A 16,774-nucleotide genomic window follows, 5' to 3' on the forward strand; every position below is an offset into this window, starting at 1 on the left:
AGCATGCCTATTTGTTTTCCTCATGATAAAGAAATAAAACCCTCAAGGCAATTTCAAGTTGATTATTAATTATAAGTGACATGAATTACCATCTTATAATGTGGAATTATGCCTCACAGCATTAAAGCTACTTAAGGAACCTAATTGTCAGCACACTTAAAAGGAATTTATTTGCTGGAAAACACACACAGGTGATCCTAGTTTTAATTAGGTCACACACATAATTCACTGAAGCCAATTATGTATTTCTAACTACAAACAGCAAACATGTCTCCTTAAATTCTGAGGCGATAGCCATGGATCGACACAAACTCTTAAAAAATGAAAACAGAGTTCATTTCAGCAGCCAGTCCTTCCCACGTTGGCAGAGCCTTTCAAGAACAAGGACTACTAACAGGATGTTTTCCCTATAGAATTTTTAGAAGCAAAACCTTTTGCTTTCTGAAAAAAGGGACACAGTTCTCTGCAGAGGTGGAGATAAACATGCCAAGGTGACCCAACTCAAATGACTGTGACCATTTCCCACCACTGTTTCTGGTGTTGCATACTTTGGCCATGGTTCTACCAGTAAGTCTGGGGAAAAGGCAGGATTTCATCCCAGGGAGCTGTGTTCCCACCAAGGCACTCACCTGCGGCTTCGGCTGCCTCCTCTATTTACAGGTCTTTCCATTTCGGAGTCATTGTCATTATCCTCTGCCTCATCTGATTCCTCCTCATTGTCATCAGAATGCAGATCTTTCATTATAGACCTTAAAGGACCTGAGGAATGATGTTGAACCACAAATCAAACTATTTCATACACACTTAGTCATAGCAGACATAGTGGACAGCTCACCGGCACTGAACATTGGCCAAAAAACCAACAACAAAACCCCATCATTACATATATTTATGCAAGTGATAAAATAAATTTGGTAGTTTCTAAAATATAACATCTAACTGAAACATTGTTGTTTTCACAACAGATGCCCCAGGATGTTTATTGGAAAATCTCTCTTTCCTAGGAATGTTTTTCTATGTATTTTTTCTTCCCTAAGAAAAATTACATCTAAAGAGGAACAGAAAGATCTATTAGTAAATTGAATGTTTTGTTAGGTTAATCCATGTATTGAAAAGTTGAGGCAAATAAATCACCGTGGTTGTAACTTGTTCTTGGCAATGCAGCCTTTGTGTGGTAGTTTTTGATCTATTAAGGTTTAGCTGTTCCTTTTATTTCAAGGTCAATTTCAGGTCAAGCAAGCATTTCAGTCAAGTTCAGATTATAAAGTATTTCAATTCCATGGTGTAATGTACTATCTCTGATCTTCATATTGATCCTGGACACAAGATCTTGTTCAAGCAACAATTTTATGCAACCAATTTTTATTTTACTTTTTAAGAAATTCCTGGCAAAATACCAGCATATATTTACATAAATAAAACCCTGTAATAAATCAGGTGCCCAGAAAATTCAAGAGGGTATCCAGTATTAGATAGGAGAGAAAAAAATCAAGTCATAATTAGTTTTATTCTAGAATAGGACATAACTGGAAAACAAAAAGAATCCAAAAATTCAGTGTGTCTGTGGCTTATTTTCACTTGAGTGCTCTAAACATGATGAAAACAAGATCACTCTTTTTAATGTTAAAGAAGAGATTGTGCAGGCAATCAAGAAAGTGAGAGAGGACGTACTTTTATTCTGGATTAGGCAATTCCTAAAGTCTAATCTAGGACATGAATATCCGAGCTACCTCTAAATTGGTTCTAAAATAAGTATTGATTCTCTGCAATCTCACACTCCACTAATTCCTGCTTTTGTAGTGGGCTTATATCTTTGGATGTCAGTATAACAAAAAATCTGAATAGCCAAAATGATTAGTGTCTTTTATTTTTTCCTGGAAGCTTAGCCTTAGCCCAAATACATACAACAATTTAATCCTTTTCAAAACATACAAAGCCATCAGAAATTGAGTATGATCGATGAATGAGGTAATATGCAAAATGATGCTCAAAAACAAATTATTCCTTCATATTATCTCACTTTTCATATTAAAAAAAAAAGGGAGGGAGCTCTTATTTGAAAATTTCCACACACCAAAAGTATAAAATACATACTTAATGTTCTGGTTTAAATTTCTTTATTAGGTTTCTTTATATTTAAATTTCTTTAAGTTCAAGTAGAGGGAAAATATATTGTAAAGACAGCAAACTATCACTTGCCAAAGAAAACAGGTCTATTAATCTGTAGGAAAAAATAAATAAAATGAAAGACATCCAGGAGAGAGAGTAAAAATCTATTTCTCTGTCAGAGCCTCTCAACTCCAGCTTTTGCTATTGTATTTCCTTAGGGAGCTCCCTGGAATAGGCTGTGTCTATAATCCTTTTGTAAAATGGGACTCTGATGGCAGGGACTGGAAAAAGGGGAATTTCTAGAGGCCGGTCTCATACATCAGAACAATACTCAAGTGCATTCCTCGGGGAAATAAATACAACTGCATAAAAGCCAAGTTATCATTCAAATAATAAAACAGTAGAAAATAGGCCATAAATCAGCTCATTAAGACGTTTTATGAGAAAAATGCCTCATAGTTTGCCTGGGAGATATTGATACCTTGTTGCCTGGTCTGGGACGGTGTGAAGCTGGAGCTGGAGCTGGAGCTGGAGCTGGCAGGACTAGGTTGTTCAGACTTTAAAGAAGAAAAGAAAGCCATCATCAATAAATTTATAGGATGCTCCACATCTAAAATTAACATTATTGCTCAAAAATATTTTGCTGTGCAAAAATATTCCAACACCATGCAAGAAAAATGATTACACATTGTATTATGCCAAAACCAGTGACACAGGAGAATCATGGTGTCCTTTTTGTTTTGTCTACCATGTTTTTACCAGACGTGGGAACAAGTATATAAACTCAAGGATGATGAGACAAACACCTGGGCATTACATGAGGGAAGAACCTGGCTTTGATTTTACTCCTGTGTTTACTGCTATCTAAATCTCTAAAAGATTACCTTGATTACCCTTTCTGCAATGTTTGATTGACTCAACTGGTTAGAACATAGTGGTAATGAGGCCAAGGTCATTAGTTCAATCACATTATGAGCCAGTTAATTTCACTCTGGTCCAAGGCCATGACCCAACCCTAACCTCATTCATCCATAGTTCACAAATGGAGATAATGTTCATAAGGAGATCTGGCCAAGTCCCACAATTGAGTCAGTGGGAAATGTTGCCAATACTTACACACACACACACACACACACACACACACACACACACCCCACCCTCTAATTCCAGCCTGTGGATGCAGGGAAAAAGCATCATATACATGCCCCACTCTCTCACCCTGAATTCTCCTCATCCTCTAATACCCAGGACAAATACCACATCCTCCCTGACCTGTCCAACTCACAGTTGTCTTCCTGCTCTGAACCCACTGAAAATGTGTATCTCATCATCTGTTTGCTCATCTGATATGCTATAGTGTTATGCTGCCTCTGATGTGTCTCCTCTCCAGGAGACTGCAGGGACTTGCAAAGAAAAGGGTGTGGGGGTCTCTCTTGTGTTGGTTATCCCCTCATACTCACCTTAACACACTGCATACAGCATGCACTCTCTATCTGTGACTGAAGGCAGAGCATTAGGTGCTTTGTTCTACCATCTGCCAGTTTTTATGAGACTTTACAGTGGGTCAAAGTGGGAAGAACAAATACCTGGACAGAACTGTGCAAAGAAACTGATCAGACCATCAACACATTTGAATTTTACATACTTAGGTCCAATTTAAAATAACTCAATAATGTTGGTAAATTTGGGTGGACTATTTTTATCCCATTTCTCATGTGCTCACAGTCTCAACTATCTATTCATGTTATTTGAGTATCAGATAAGGTCTTTTCCCGTACAGACATCTCTTTCTTCTTTTGACTTCACTCATTGGGTGACGGAGGTATCAGGGCTGTGTGGAAGACAAAAGAGCTCCAGCAGAAGCCACTAAACGAGGAGGGAGAGCCTCAGCTCAGTTGATAATACAGTTTTCTCACCACTGATTTTTACTCATCCCCCCTCCCCGGCCCTAAATGGCAACCCCCTTCTCTCCAAGCAACACTAAGACCCAGACTTGGACACAAGGAAGCACTTTCAGGCATTCCTGATGCACACTTCACATCCTCAGGCTGGATGGGAAAACAGGTGTCAGCAATCTACTACTCATTCCGCAGGAAAGGAGCCAGACAGGATCTCTAATGAGCAGCAGGCGGCCTCCAACCCTTCACTACTGCAAGATTTGCTTGAGATTTGCAGTTCAATGTCCAACATGTTGCTGTCTGTGGCCCACCAAGAGGAGCTGGTTTACAAGCACACATGCCTGTGTGAGGGACTCTTCATTTCCGTTGAGTGGCTCTTCCACTGTTGAGCCACAAAGGTGAGCTACGCACTGCAAGGGCATTCAGTTAGCAGTTATGTGCAATGCCCAGCTGCAAAACATTTCTCCCGGGGGCCGTGGAGTACTCCTTTTCCTTTCCAAGTTGCTCTTTTCAGCCATGAAAAGTGTCTGCAAACGGTATTATTTTGATAGCTCTGGAAACCATTTGGGAGCCAAAAAAGAGGTTTCCTTACAGTGAGTGGAAAGAGCTCTAATTCCCCCTCCTGCTGGACCAGTCATGTTGCACTGGACTTAAAGGAGCCGTTTGCCAGAGCTATTTGCTTAGAGTGACACTAATTAGGAAACCAAGAGGGGATGGTGGCCATCTCTAGAACCACCCCATGCTAAACTTGATCCATCGGTCTCAAGCATCATGCCAGTGCCAGACCCAAACCTGCAGGCAGCCTTCTTTTAGCTTCTTAACCACAAACAAGGTTAATAAATCAACAGTTACCAACCAACAGAAAATTGACGAAGAGTAGAGAACATAACACAATAGGAGAAAAAGGCTTTCATTCTATGTTTATCATTAATGCCATGCCTGACCCACAAAACGTTTAAGGTTTTTAATAAACACATTAATTCACTGAAAATATTAAAATAGAAAGTTGAAAGCAAAAGAGGTGATTGGAGAAGGACAAAATGTTGAATGATGGGTAGCAAATCCAGTATCTTAGAAGCTTTTGGATGAGGATTTGTGGTTTTGGAGCTAAGGAGACTCCTTGGGATGATCAGATATGGAGTCTCACACTTTCATGGGCATTACAATTACCTGAAGGACTTGTTAAGACACAGACAGCTGGGTCCCACTCCAGATTTCTGAGTCAATAATTCTGGGGTAGGGATGAGAACCTGGATTCCATAAAGAGTTTCCAGGTGATGCTGCTGCTGCTGTTCTGGGGACCAACCAGACTTTTAAGACACTGACCAAGGATCCAGAGATTCATAGCCATGGATATTCATCCGAATCACTTGGGGGGTTTCTATATATAAGGGAATTCTGATTAAATAGGTTTGGTGTGAAGGTCCAGGCATATTTATATTGTAAAAGCTCAAGCAAATATTAATGAAAATTCCAAGTACAACACCACTGATACTATGTTAATCATTTCTTCTAAATGCAAATGCATATTTTGGAAAGACTCTTAAATTTAAAGAAAAAAAGCAACATGAGAAAAGCTAGAAACTTAGTGATGTATCCAGAAGTAGCATCCCTGCATACTCATCAAAGTATTTTGTGAGAAAACAATCTGAAAGAACACAGTTATGGCTCAATAAAAACATCTAAGCATATATAAAATCATGTCATAGTAGATGGACCTTCAACTTAACCTAGACAGACCAGGACAGAATTCAACTAAATGTTAACTGTCAAAAACCCATTCTGCTGCTAGATGAAGCTGACACCATCTTACATCTTATCAAATCCAACAAAACAGATTTACTCACTTTAAGTCTGTATTTTATATGACAATAAAATCAGATTTACTCTCCAAAAATGCAAATCAAGGATGATCTTATAACCTAGAAAAGATTGCTTTTTAAAAAATATTTACCATACACAGAACCGGATTAAGACTCTCAAGGAATGAAAAGATTATTGTATCCTCTTTCCAACTTATGTATGTATGTGCTAAAACCTAAGTACAAGGAACTCCAATGAGGTCCTGATTTTTCCCATTACTAACTTGATATTGTTTCTGAAATATCAAATTTCTCACCACTAAGAAAACATTTTTGGCTTTTTCATATTGATACTGGAAGGCACATGTTTTGCTGACTGAGTAATCAAACACTAGACATTAAGTTTCTTTAAATGATGGGTTCCACAGTGACAAAAGTCTAGGCTTAAGAACCTCAAATTTGGGAGACAAACCATAAGACTCTTAACTCTAGAAAACAAACAAGGTCTGCTGGAGGGGAGGGGTGTGAGGGGAATGGGGTAACTGGGTGATGGATATTAAGGAGAGCACTTGATGTAATGAGCACTGTTATATGCAATTGATGAATCACTAAACTCTACCTCTGAAACTAATAATGCACAATATATCAATTGAATTTAAATTTTAAAATTCTATGACAATTATTATCATATCAAACATTCATTGAGTGTTAAATTTAGAAACCTCTCACCTTGCCTGCTCAAGCCTTTTCCCAATATCTAATAAAAACCTGACTAAAAACTCCTAGCCCACTATTCTTACACTGGTAGCTAATCAACATTTGGTTGCTACTATTACTTACAAGAGACCACATACTCCTCTTTTGCCTAAAACAAGATATATCTTTACTACCAAAACAATGGGCCTACCAAGATTTGCCATGGAATCTTCAGCATTAAATGGCTATGCAAAACCATTCTGTAATGGATTTTCTATGGAGGATTATTTTTGTCCAAGACAAGTAAGAAAAACCACATGTTTACAACTCGTACAAGTTAAGTGCTTCAAAAGAGAACACCTGTCAAGGCAGGTCACACAAGAGGCCCTGTAAAATCTGGCATTGTTTCTCACTGGGAGCAAGCTTATTCCTTAGGTAATCAGAAGAAAGAAGTTCCATCTTTTCTCACAGGCAACATATTTATGAACAGAATTTCAACCTGGGGCACCTGGATGGCTCAGTGATTGAATGTCAGCATCTGGCTCAGAGCGTGATCCTGGGGTCCTGGGATCAAGTCCTGCATCAGGCTGCCCTCAGGGAGCCTGCTTCTCCCTCCATCTATGTCTCTGCAGCTTTCTCTCATGAATAAATAAAATCTTCAAAATAATAATAAAAAAAAAGAATTTCAACCTGATCTTTAAAACAATCAAAATAGAGGGAAAGGAAAAGAATAACATAATTTTTTTTTCCCCGTTGGGTGGGGGGGAAAGGGAGAGAATACAGTACAAGTAGTTAAATTATTTTAGATACGTTGCTACATTTTTTTTCACAAAATTTCTACCTTGTTTAGAAAGAGAAAACACATAGACTGCAATAACAATTCTTTTTTTTTTTCTGCACAAATATCCAGAAAGACTATGTCAAGGGTGAGTACTAATCAAAGAAAACACAAATGTAATACACTATTTACGTCTCTACTCAATGTTCATGACTGAACTACTGGTTTCTTTTCAGTTTTAGTGCTTCCTTCACCAAAAACTAATAATCATCTGACACTTTTTTTCCTTAGCATTATAGTATCATTTAAAAGACTGTCTCATACAGAACATGAGAGACTCCTAACTCTGGGAAATGAACTGGGGGTGGGGGGAAGGGGAGGTGGGCAGGGGGTGGAGGTGACTGGGTGACGGGCACTGAGCAGGGCACTTGATGTTATTCTATATGTTGGCAAATTGAACACCAATAAAAAATAAATTTACAAGAAAAAATAGAAAAATAAAAGACTCTCATTTATGATGGACATGGACTGAACTTAGGGTGGCAGTCATTTCACAATGCACACATGTATCGAATCATGCTACACACTTTATGCTAATACCATGATATACTTCAACTATAGCTTGATAAAACTGAACAAAAAACTACCTCATTTAGCCTCTCTTCTATAAGAAATTGAAGATAATCCAATTCAACTTTTCAATACACATTTAATACATTTTTTAAGAAAAATTACATCCATTTTAAACAAGTGTGGAAAATGCTCATCCCATGAATGTGTTCTCTTACCAATTCCCATTAGCAGCTAAGATAGCTGTTTCATTAAAATGTAAGTTCACAGGTAAGCAAAGAACTAAGTATTGAAAAGTTGTGAAATAACACTTATATTAAGTTAATCTAACAAGAATGAAGCAAGAGTGAATTGCTAAAAGGCTAGAAATGAGAACTTTTATTCTCATTTAGCTTTGCACTAATAACTGCTTCAAAATAAACATGCTAAAAGAACATAACTTCATTTTTTAAAAAATATTTTGTTTATTTATCTGACAGAATGAGAGAGAGAGGGAGAGAGAATGAGCCAGGGGGAGAGGGAGAGGGAGGTGCTGAGTAGGGAGCCAGACACAGGGCTTGATCAGAAAGAAACCCCGTGATCATGACCTCAGCTGAAAGGCAGATGCATAATTGCCTGAGCCATCCAGGTCTCCAAGAACGAAACTTTATTAAATGGAAAGATATATGAAAATCCAATTGGAAAACATCAGTCAATAACTCTAACTTCTTAATATATCTTTGTGTAGCCTTATCATATTATTTCAATTGTTCTACCATGAGAAAGGCAAGTGCTACGGACTGAATATGTCCCGCCAAAATTCATATGTTAAAGTCCTAAACTCCCAAGTGATGGTACTTGGAGATGAGGCTTTTGGGAGACGATTAGGTTTAGATGTGGTCTTGAGGATGGGGCTTTCATAATGGGATTAGTGTCCATATTTAGAAGAGACACCAGAGATCTTGCTCCCTGCTTCACTCCCTACCCAGTATGTGAAGACAGTGACAAAACAGCCAGATCCAAGTCAAGAAAAGAACCCTCATAGGTGAACCAAATCAGGCAGAGCCTTGATCTTTGCTTCCCAGCCTCCAGAATGGTAGGAAATAAATCCCCGTTGTTTAAGCCTCCCTACTCTCTAGTATTTTGTTATGGTAGCCCAAGCTAAGACAAAAGGACATATTTTTAATCTCCATTTTATTGATGATGAAACTAAAAGCACAATTAAGTGGCAATTAGGTAGTATTTAGGTAAATTAGCACCAAGTTTTTGGATTTCTAATCCAGTTCTCTTTCTACACCTATTAACCTCGAACAAATGGAATTAATTTAAAGCAGTATTCTGAACACACTAACATCCTTTCACAACACCAGTCAGTGAACAGAGTTTTCTATGTCACTGTGAAAGCTTCACTGAATATCCCTCTAAGGGACATCTTGCATTTGGCTCCCAAAGCAAACCGGTGATAAAACACTTTATCCCTAGATCTGAATGTGTCTGTGTCAATTGCTTCTAACATTTGTCCAATCAATACTACAACAGATCCTGGCTACTCATCTCACTAGTTTTACAAGTTTTGTTTTAAAAAGCAAGGAGTTTTCTCCTAGAATGGCCCTGATCCTCTTGACATTGGTACTGTTCAAGAAGACTGACATCAGGCAATACACTGCAATTATTTCTTTTTATTTGCCTTTTAAAGTGATCTAGTCTTGTTACTTAACTCATCTTACAATCTATACATAACTTCCAAGTGAAAAAAATATATTTAGCATTAAATAATCTGCCAACAGGTCTTTCTTTGAAAACAAGGTGAAATTGGAGAAAGGACCCTGGAATAGGAAGCTATAACTTGCTGGACAATTAAGTTATTGTTGGACAGTTACTCAAGTCTATGACCACAGGGAAGACTCCCCATCTCTCTTTGGCAAACCCTCTCCATTTGTAGGTGTTATGACAAGTTAAATGAACTTGATGTTAAATTATAAGTATATTTAGCCTGCTGGGCCCTTATATTAACAAAAGCTATCGTCATGCCCATCATTTGCTGGTAAGAGAGCAAGATCTTAAGAATTCTCTCCACTGTTAGCAAACCAGGAAAGGTCCTTTTTTTTTTGTTACATTCAATTTACAGACAAAATCATCCTTGATGCCAAGATAATTGGCTTTACATTGTGATGGTTCTGCTTTTAGCAACTGCATTTGCTTCCTTCCTTATTATTGTCATCTTTGCTGTTATTATTAAACACTGTCATCATTTGTGCCCATCACCCCTGTCTGAGAACACAGAATCCCATTAGGAAACGAAATGGCCTTGGGGAACAAGGGTCTATAAATCTTCCCATGAAACCCTTTTCCACACTTAGGGATGGCTATAATTTTCTTTTAGCTTCCTCTCTTTTAAACACAAGAGCCCCAAGTCTTTTATCTCTCATCACCAGTTGTACTTCGAAGGCTGCTACTGACTATTGTGGCCAGAACATATGATCTTTAAAAAAAAAAAAAAAATCCAGTTGTTGCAAGATGGTATATATGCCAGATGTGTTCCAAAAATCACTCACTTGTTAAGAGCTGTAGGAATGAGAAATCGTCTGGAAACAGACCATTTACAGTTGCACCACCTCTAAGCATGTTGCTATTCCTTGAGCAAAGACCATGTACATAGAAGTTGTGTTTCACAACTGGCCATAAACTACACCACTGAGTTGTAATACCAGAAATGTATCTTTTAACTGGTCTTCCCCCCCCCCTTTTGTGTACTTTGAGAATTAGTGTAGAGAAAGAAAAAAATTACAAGTGAGAGGGCTTAGAGCTGTTATGCCTCACAAAAGAGAATGGAAAAAAAAAACAAGTTTCCTCATAGAAGTGCCCCATAAATAATAATTATTGAAGCTGACCAATGAACATCAAAACACCATTGCTCATCAATTAACAATAAGATTCTGAAACTGTTGTCAGAACTATTCAGTTACTTGTGAAATAACCCACTTGTGCAGAGCATAAGATGCTCAAAATAATGTAAAAGTATTATATTCTCTCTCCCCATAAAGGCAGTGTTGAACAAAGTCCTAAAAGTATGCTGCCTGTGGCTATAGCTCTCAGCTTTGGATTATAAAATTTAAAATATTAAAGTAAATTAAGTTGAATGAATTCAGGGTATCATAAAGAGCAATTAATTGAAATGAAGTAAAACACAGATGCACTTGAAGAGATCATTTGACAAGACATTTAATTGCATTTTCTCATTAACTTTAGACACTTTTTTAAAAATGGCTTACTTTAAAATGGCCAAAGAGCATTTGATTGACACCTATAGAATCTTTATAGACTTACACAAATGTCAAGAAATTTTATTAATTTTAATCTTTGCACATCTTAGAGAATTTTCCCCCATTAAATCTGAAGCATAGATTTATGATCATAGCAGTGGCATCAAGACTTTATTTGCCAAGACCTTTAATTTCATCATATTTTGACTTCCAAAATACCCATAGTCCACTGAGAAAAAAGTATTGATTTGAAACTACCCAATCATCACCAGGTCAAAATGCAACACTTCTCTTTAGCAGTCTATTATTTATCACAAAGGCTGTTGATAGTTGCAAGGAATAAGTCTTTATAAGCCTTGTATCTTCCTAATTGAAGTAGCAGTGCCAAAAAATAAAAAATAAAATAAATAAAGTAGCAGTGCATTTTTCAGGTAACATACTGAATCCTTTTCTTCTAGATCAAAGCACTCCAAAGCTCCTTGGGTATGGGTATGCACAGACATGGGCACATAGACATATCATAGGGGTAAAAGAATAGAACCTTTATTTGAATAATACTTTCTTTTAGTTTTTCAAATATTTGCATGTACTTCTTGTACATAGTACATTAGCACAGCTATTACTACAATTTAGAAATATACATACATTAGGGATACATGTTTACTGAATGAGCTTTAACATCAACTGATAATTATCAGTTTGAATTCTGTAATTTGCCTGCTCAAATCTTAATTATATCACATAGATTTCAAATTTTGGAGTGCTAGGTGCTAAATATATAAGGCCAGTATCCTACCAAATTATTTAGAGACCACCTAGATTTTTGTATTTTATATCTCATGCTCAAAATGGGCTTAGATCTTAAATTTTAACTATTAAGTTAAATAGAAATACTCTAACAAAGCTTCTAATTAAATAAGATGTAACACAGATTTATTTAAAAGATTTTAAAATGCACAAAGATCATCTTAAAAACCCAACACAAAATGCTTAACATGAACTCCCTCACCCCTGAATTTTGAAATTATCTTTAAAGTGGGTCTGATAATTTTATAGTGTTTGTTGAAAATTACACCTTAAGGAAAACTAAAAATTTTATAAACAGCCTCACATCTAAATCTGTTATACTTATATCCACTTTTATTTAAAGTGTTAAGTGCTAACACAAAGTTGATACAAATAAAACTATTTTTAAGAATCCCCCTCTATCTGAATGAAAATGAACTGAAACAGCAAAACACACTCCTCAAGATACTGTGCATGTGAAAACATGAGGAGGTGGATTTTTTTGTTGTTGTTTTCTTTTCAATGTACTCCCTTAAAAAAATTTGGCATTTAGAATCAACACATCACCTATTAGTAATATTAAATTCTTCTCAAGAACAGGAGGAAAGCTACTGCTTCTAAGGCTCTAAAGGAACCTACATTTCCATGCACACATATAAGGCCAACAGTTGCTTTTCTACATAAATCAATCTATTGTTGCACTTCATAATGAGAAGGCAGATTTACTGCCTTTTACCGCCTTTTCTCACCATCAGAAAGATGCCTATTTGGGTAATAGGACGTTTCTCTTCTTCAAGGGTGTTTGGGATTAGGGAGGCAGGGGCAAGAACCTTTAACATCTGCTCCCTTCAAGTGAATGACACCTCTAGTTCTCACAGACGGGATGCTGAAAAGCAAATACCCATAAGTTGACAAAATTCCCTAACTTGAAGAAGCACACAGCACTTTAAGTACACTGAAGACACAGCTCTAAAACACACATCTGGGATTTGAAGGTTATACTGTAAAACTGTAAAACATATCATTTTGCTGGCTAACATTGTAATTCAAATGCCATAAAACCATCATCATAGAACAATAGGAGTTTCGAAGAAAGACCCTTGATTCATCATCTTGAATTTTCTCTGACTCTGAAAACACCTCTGGAATACTGGCTGGTAAGACTTAAGTCATTTGTGATCTCAATATTGTACAGTAATAACAAAACAGTTTATAATATAGACTCACGTTCTTCTGGTTTTATTTACTTATTTTTCCGATAGGGGAAAATATTTAAGAATTGTGAAGTTCAGACTTTAATTTAAAACAAGAGAAAAGCACTTGACAGCATCTAATTCCTAACCATCTGCCTTTAAAAAATACACACACACACACACTCTCTCTCTCTCTCTCTCTCTCTCTCACCCACTCACTCTAGTTAGGCTAAACATTCTTAGCAAGTAAGTAGATCTTGATGGATCTAAACAGAAGTTTCAGTAATTATAGTTCTACTTTTGGAAATGCTGCTATCTTTAACAGGCATCATGATTCCTACTAGTGAATGCAATCAACCATAAATTAAAAGCAAAGAGACACCAGCCACTACAAATAAATAAAATGGGGCAGGTACTGGATTCAAGAAAATCTCTATTTTTGGAGAAAACTAAATACTTCTCGTGTCCAAGAATATGGAGTATTGCCTAGTGAGCTAGCACTTCTTGTTACTTTGGGCTATCTTTTGTCACTTAAGCAATGCTTTCTGACAGTTTTACAGGCTGTTATCCCACGGACTTCAGTATTTATGGCCTTTATTCACTTGGGCTTTCTGCTCTTATCCACTGGTTACTAATCACTAAATAGATTTTTTTTTTTTTTTAATGGGACTGAAATTAGCTCAAAGGATGTCCTTCCACAATGGCAGCTCAGGACAACACCGGCAAAGGTCTACTTCCTTGCTCTCCACAATTTTCCCTTCCCTACAGACAAGTTAATGAGGATTCAGATCCACGCTGTTCAATTAGAGCCACAGCATACATGATTTACAGCATTCTCAGAGGATGGTTTGGAACTGTTTCTGAATTGATCCTCAGAAACTCATTCAATTTCAATATCTCAAGAATGATTTAAAGACCTAAACTTGTTTTTTAAATCTTCATGAAATGAGAGCATTCCCTACTCACACAGTCACTATTCACAAAAAGCTCAATTCTACAACCTTAACCATATCCATGCATCAAGTATCTACATTATATTTTAAAACTTCGGCACATTTAGTTTATAATATGGCATTCAAATTTCTTCCTATATAGTAAAGGCTACTTATTATTTTTCTATCCACTAAACTTAAAAGACCAAGTGCTGAAAAGCAAGTAGACTGACTTGTCTTTCCACTTAATTGCATTTGACTTAAACATCTCCTAAGAGATCATTTTTTATCTTATAACAATGTGAAATGTGTAATAGATCACATCCTCTTTACCAGCTGGCTGCTAGAAACCTGAAAGTCAAATTGGTCTGGAAAGTGGTATCTTCTTATAAACTAAATATTTGAAAGAAAATTAGAAATATTAGTATTATTCTCATCAACTTCCTGATGAACTGAGCAAATTGCACAATTCCCTGAGAGTGAGCTGAGCAATGGGGGAAGAAATGGGGTGGGGTGAGGGGCAGAGAAGGGAGTAACTAGCTGTAAGCAACACTAAAGCTCTACTTACTGCTCTAGAATAGAATTTACTAAATATGACTCTTCCTGGAATGAAAGGGATTTATTATGATCAGCTTCTGTTTTCTCTGAAATTATGCTGGAATGAAAACATTCAGAAAGGAAATGCTATTCAAAAAAAGTTTCCTAAGCCTTTAGATATTTCCATGCCTGGGTAAAAACAGTATGTTCTACCCCATTAGGAAGAATAATTTTAATTTATGAGATTAGTATTTACACGAAATTACTTTGCCCACTTACATTAACTATTTGGACATCTAGAGACCCATATGGTAAATCCTCCTGGAATATAGTTCCAAGAAAATTTATTTCTGCCAATGAATGTGCATGCATTATGATATTCCACATATAAAACCACATAACTCTCATATTTCTCAAGGAAAAAATGGCAGACTTTACTGCCCACGAATAAAATTTGCCTAACTCTGAATAAACTCTTCGTTCTTTAAGTTTTGTTACTACTTACCTTAGTTTACATTTGTCACATATATTAATCTGTAAGGCAACTTCCAATCAGGCATACAGTATAACTATTAAATAATTTAAAAATTAAAAAACATCTATTTGTGTAAGAATTTACATAGCAGTAATTTTTTTTAAAAATAGGACAGTCTGTCTAGAATTATCAAAAAGATATTAAGGAAACATTTTAATGTGTAACTAAGTGATAACTAATTTTTATCCAATACCCTAGTAGTTAGATGACAAGGGGTATTATTTTTTTAATAAGTTAAATTTTACACTGTTTGCTCTTATATCTAAAAATGTGTTAATGGAGAAAGAAAAACATTTGGATATATGGCTCTTCAAAATATAAGCTATATAATTATGAAAAAAATGAAAGACCAGTATTCTTTTCTGAATGAAAAGACTCATTTCAGATTAGTAAAACCCTTACAAGCCTAATCCTTAGCTTCTCTACAAAAATAAAAGGAAGTCTATCATATTACAAGAGGAGCAGAAGAAACTTTAATATGTAACTTCTAACTTTCTTAATAAGTATTTTAATAATTCCTGGGTAGATAAAATATATATAAATTCTTTGAAGTCAAGGAAAAAGGGTATCTTTTTTTTTCTGTCTTAAATCACTCTGAGGGAAAAAATGCACGAGGGTTCTATTATATGATGACGTATGAGAAAATCATACCTATTTTATAAACCTAATTTTTAAATTAGATTAATGCATGCTATATGCAAATTAGTGATCTAAAATCAGTAAGGTTTTCCTGAATTATTCTATAAATAGAAACGCTCTGTGTCTTTTATTTCTCTCATGCTTATCCCCCTCTTTCATTACCTTGTAGAACATCCTAGAAGCCGTCTTTCCTATAAAGTGACTGCTCACAGTAAATAAACTTTACATACAGCTGGCCTTTAAAAATCAGAAATACAGCTAGCAAAGAAATCATCCTCACCTCTTTTAAAAGAAAACAGAGTAGCCCTCAGGAAAACAGAAGTGCCCCAAAGTTCACGTGTGTCGGCAAGGAGTTGAGAGCTGTTAAAGAATGATCCTCTTGAAAAGAAAGAAGTCTCCTTAGGCACCCACATGTATATTTAGATTAGAATGGCGGTTTAAATGACAGCAAACACATGGTCATGACTTCCCAATTGCTCATTCATCCAACGCGCACACACAGGCTAATCAGAAGCAAACATCCACTATCCACTCCACACTGTTTTAGAAACTAGCTTCTTCCATCTGATACTACCCTATGTGTGGTAAGCATACAGTCTGCTAAAGAGATCAGATGTCAAATACTTAACTATCTGTATTAGTATACTCAGATCTTGAATCTCATTGCTTGAGTATTCTAGAACATTTCTCTAAAATAACTCTGACTTACCAACTTAAGTCAGTCGAGAATACTCCCTGCTGTAACCTGCAGTTTTATGGAGCACATACTAAAGGAATGACCATTTGAAGGTTCAAAATCTGTTTGTCTCACAAGTATTTTAACTGTTAAGACTTGCTCATCTTATCAGTAATACACTCCTATTCCATAAACAGAGAAAGTCATTGCAAAAAATTACATTTTCCTGCACAAATAAGGGTGGTAAGGTTAAAAGGTGGAAATACAGAACATGATCTTTAAGCTCCTATTCATTACTCAGGCTCCAGTAACATTTTCCAGTAAAATAAGAAAAAAGAGGAACACAGAGGGCATTATTTGGACATGGACATGAGCTATACC

The 16,774-nt window shown here is 36.3% G+C and overlaps 1 protein-coding gene across 2 annotated transcripts in view; it reads right to left on the reverse strand.

Annotated features, from left to right (window-relative positions):
* Positions 1-16,774, reverse strand: part of MLLT3 (MLLT3 super elongation complex subunit) — a 277,556-nt gene that overhangs the window by 17,514 nt on the left and 243,268 nt on the right. For both annotated transcript variants that reach the window (XM_072841509.1, XM_072841510.1), the window contains exons 6-7: positions 2,591-2,666; positions 630-759 (exon numbers count right to left, since the gene is read on the reverse strand). In XM_072841509.1, coding sequence (XP_072697610.1) covers positions 630-759; positions 2,591-2,666 — 206 coding nt within the window. The remainder of the gene's footprint in view (positions 1-629; positions 760-2,590; positions 2,667-16,774) is intronic.

Source organism: Canis lupus, chromosome 10 (assembly GCF_048164855.1).
Source record: "Canis lupus baileyi chromosome 10, mCanLup2.hap1, whole genome shotgun sequence".
NCBI classification, from domain to species: Eukaryota; Metazoa; Chordata; class Mammalia; order Carnivora; family Canidae; genus Canis; species Canis lupus.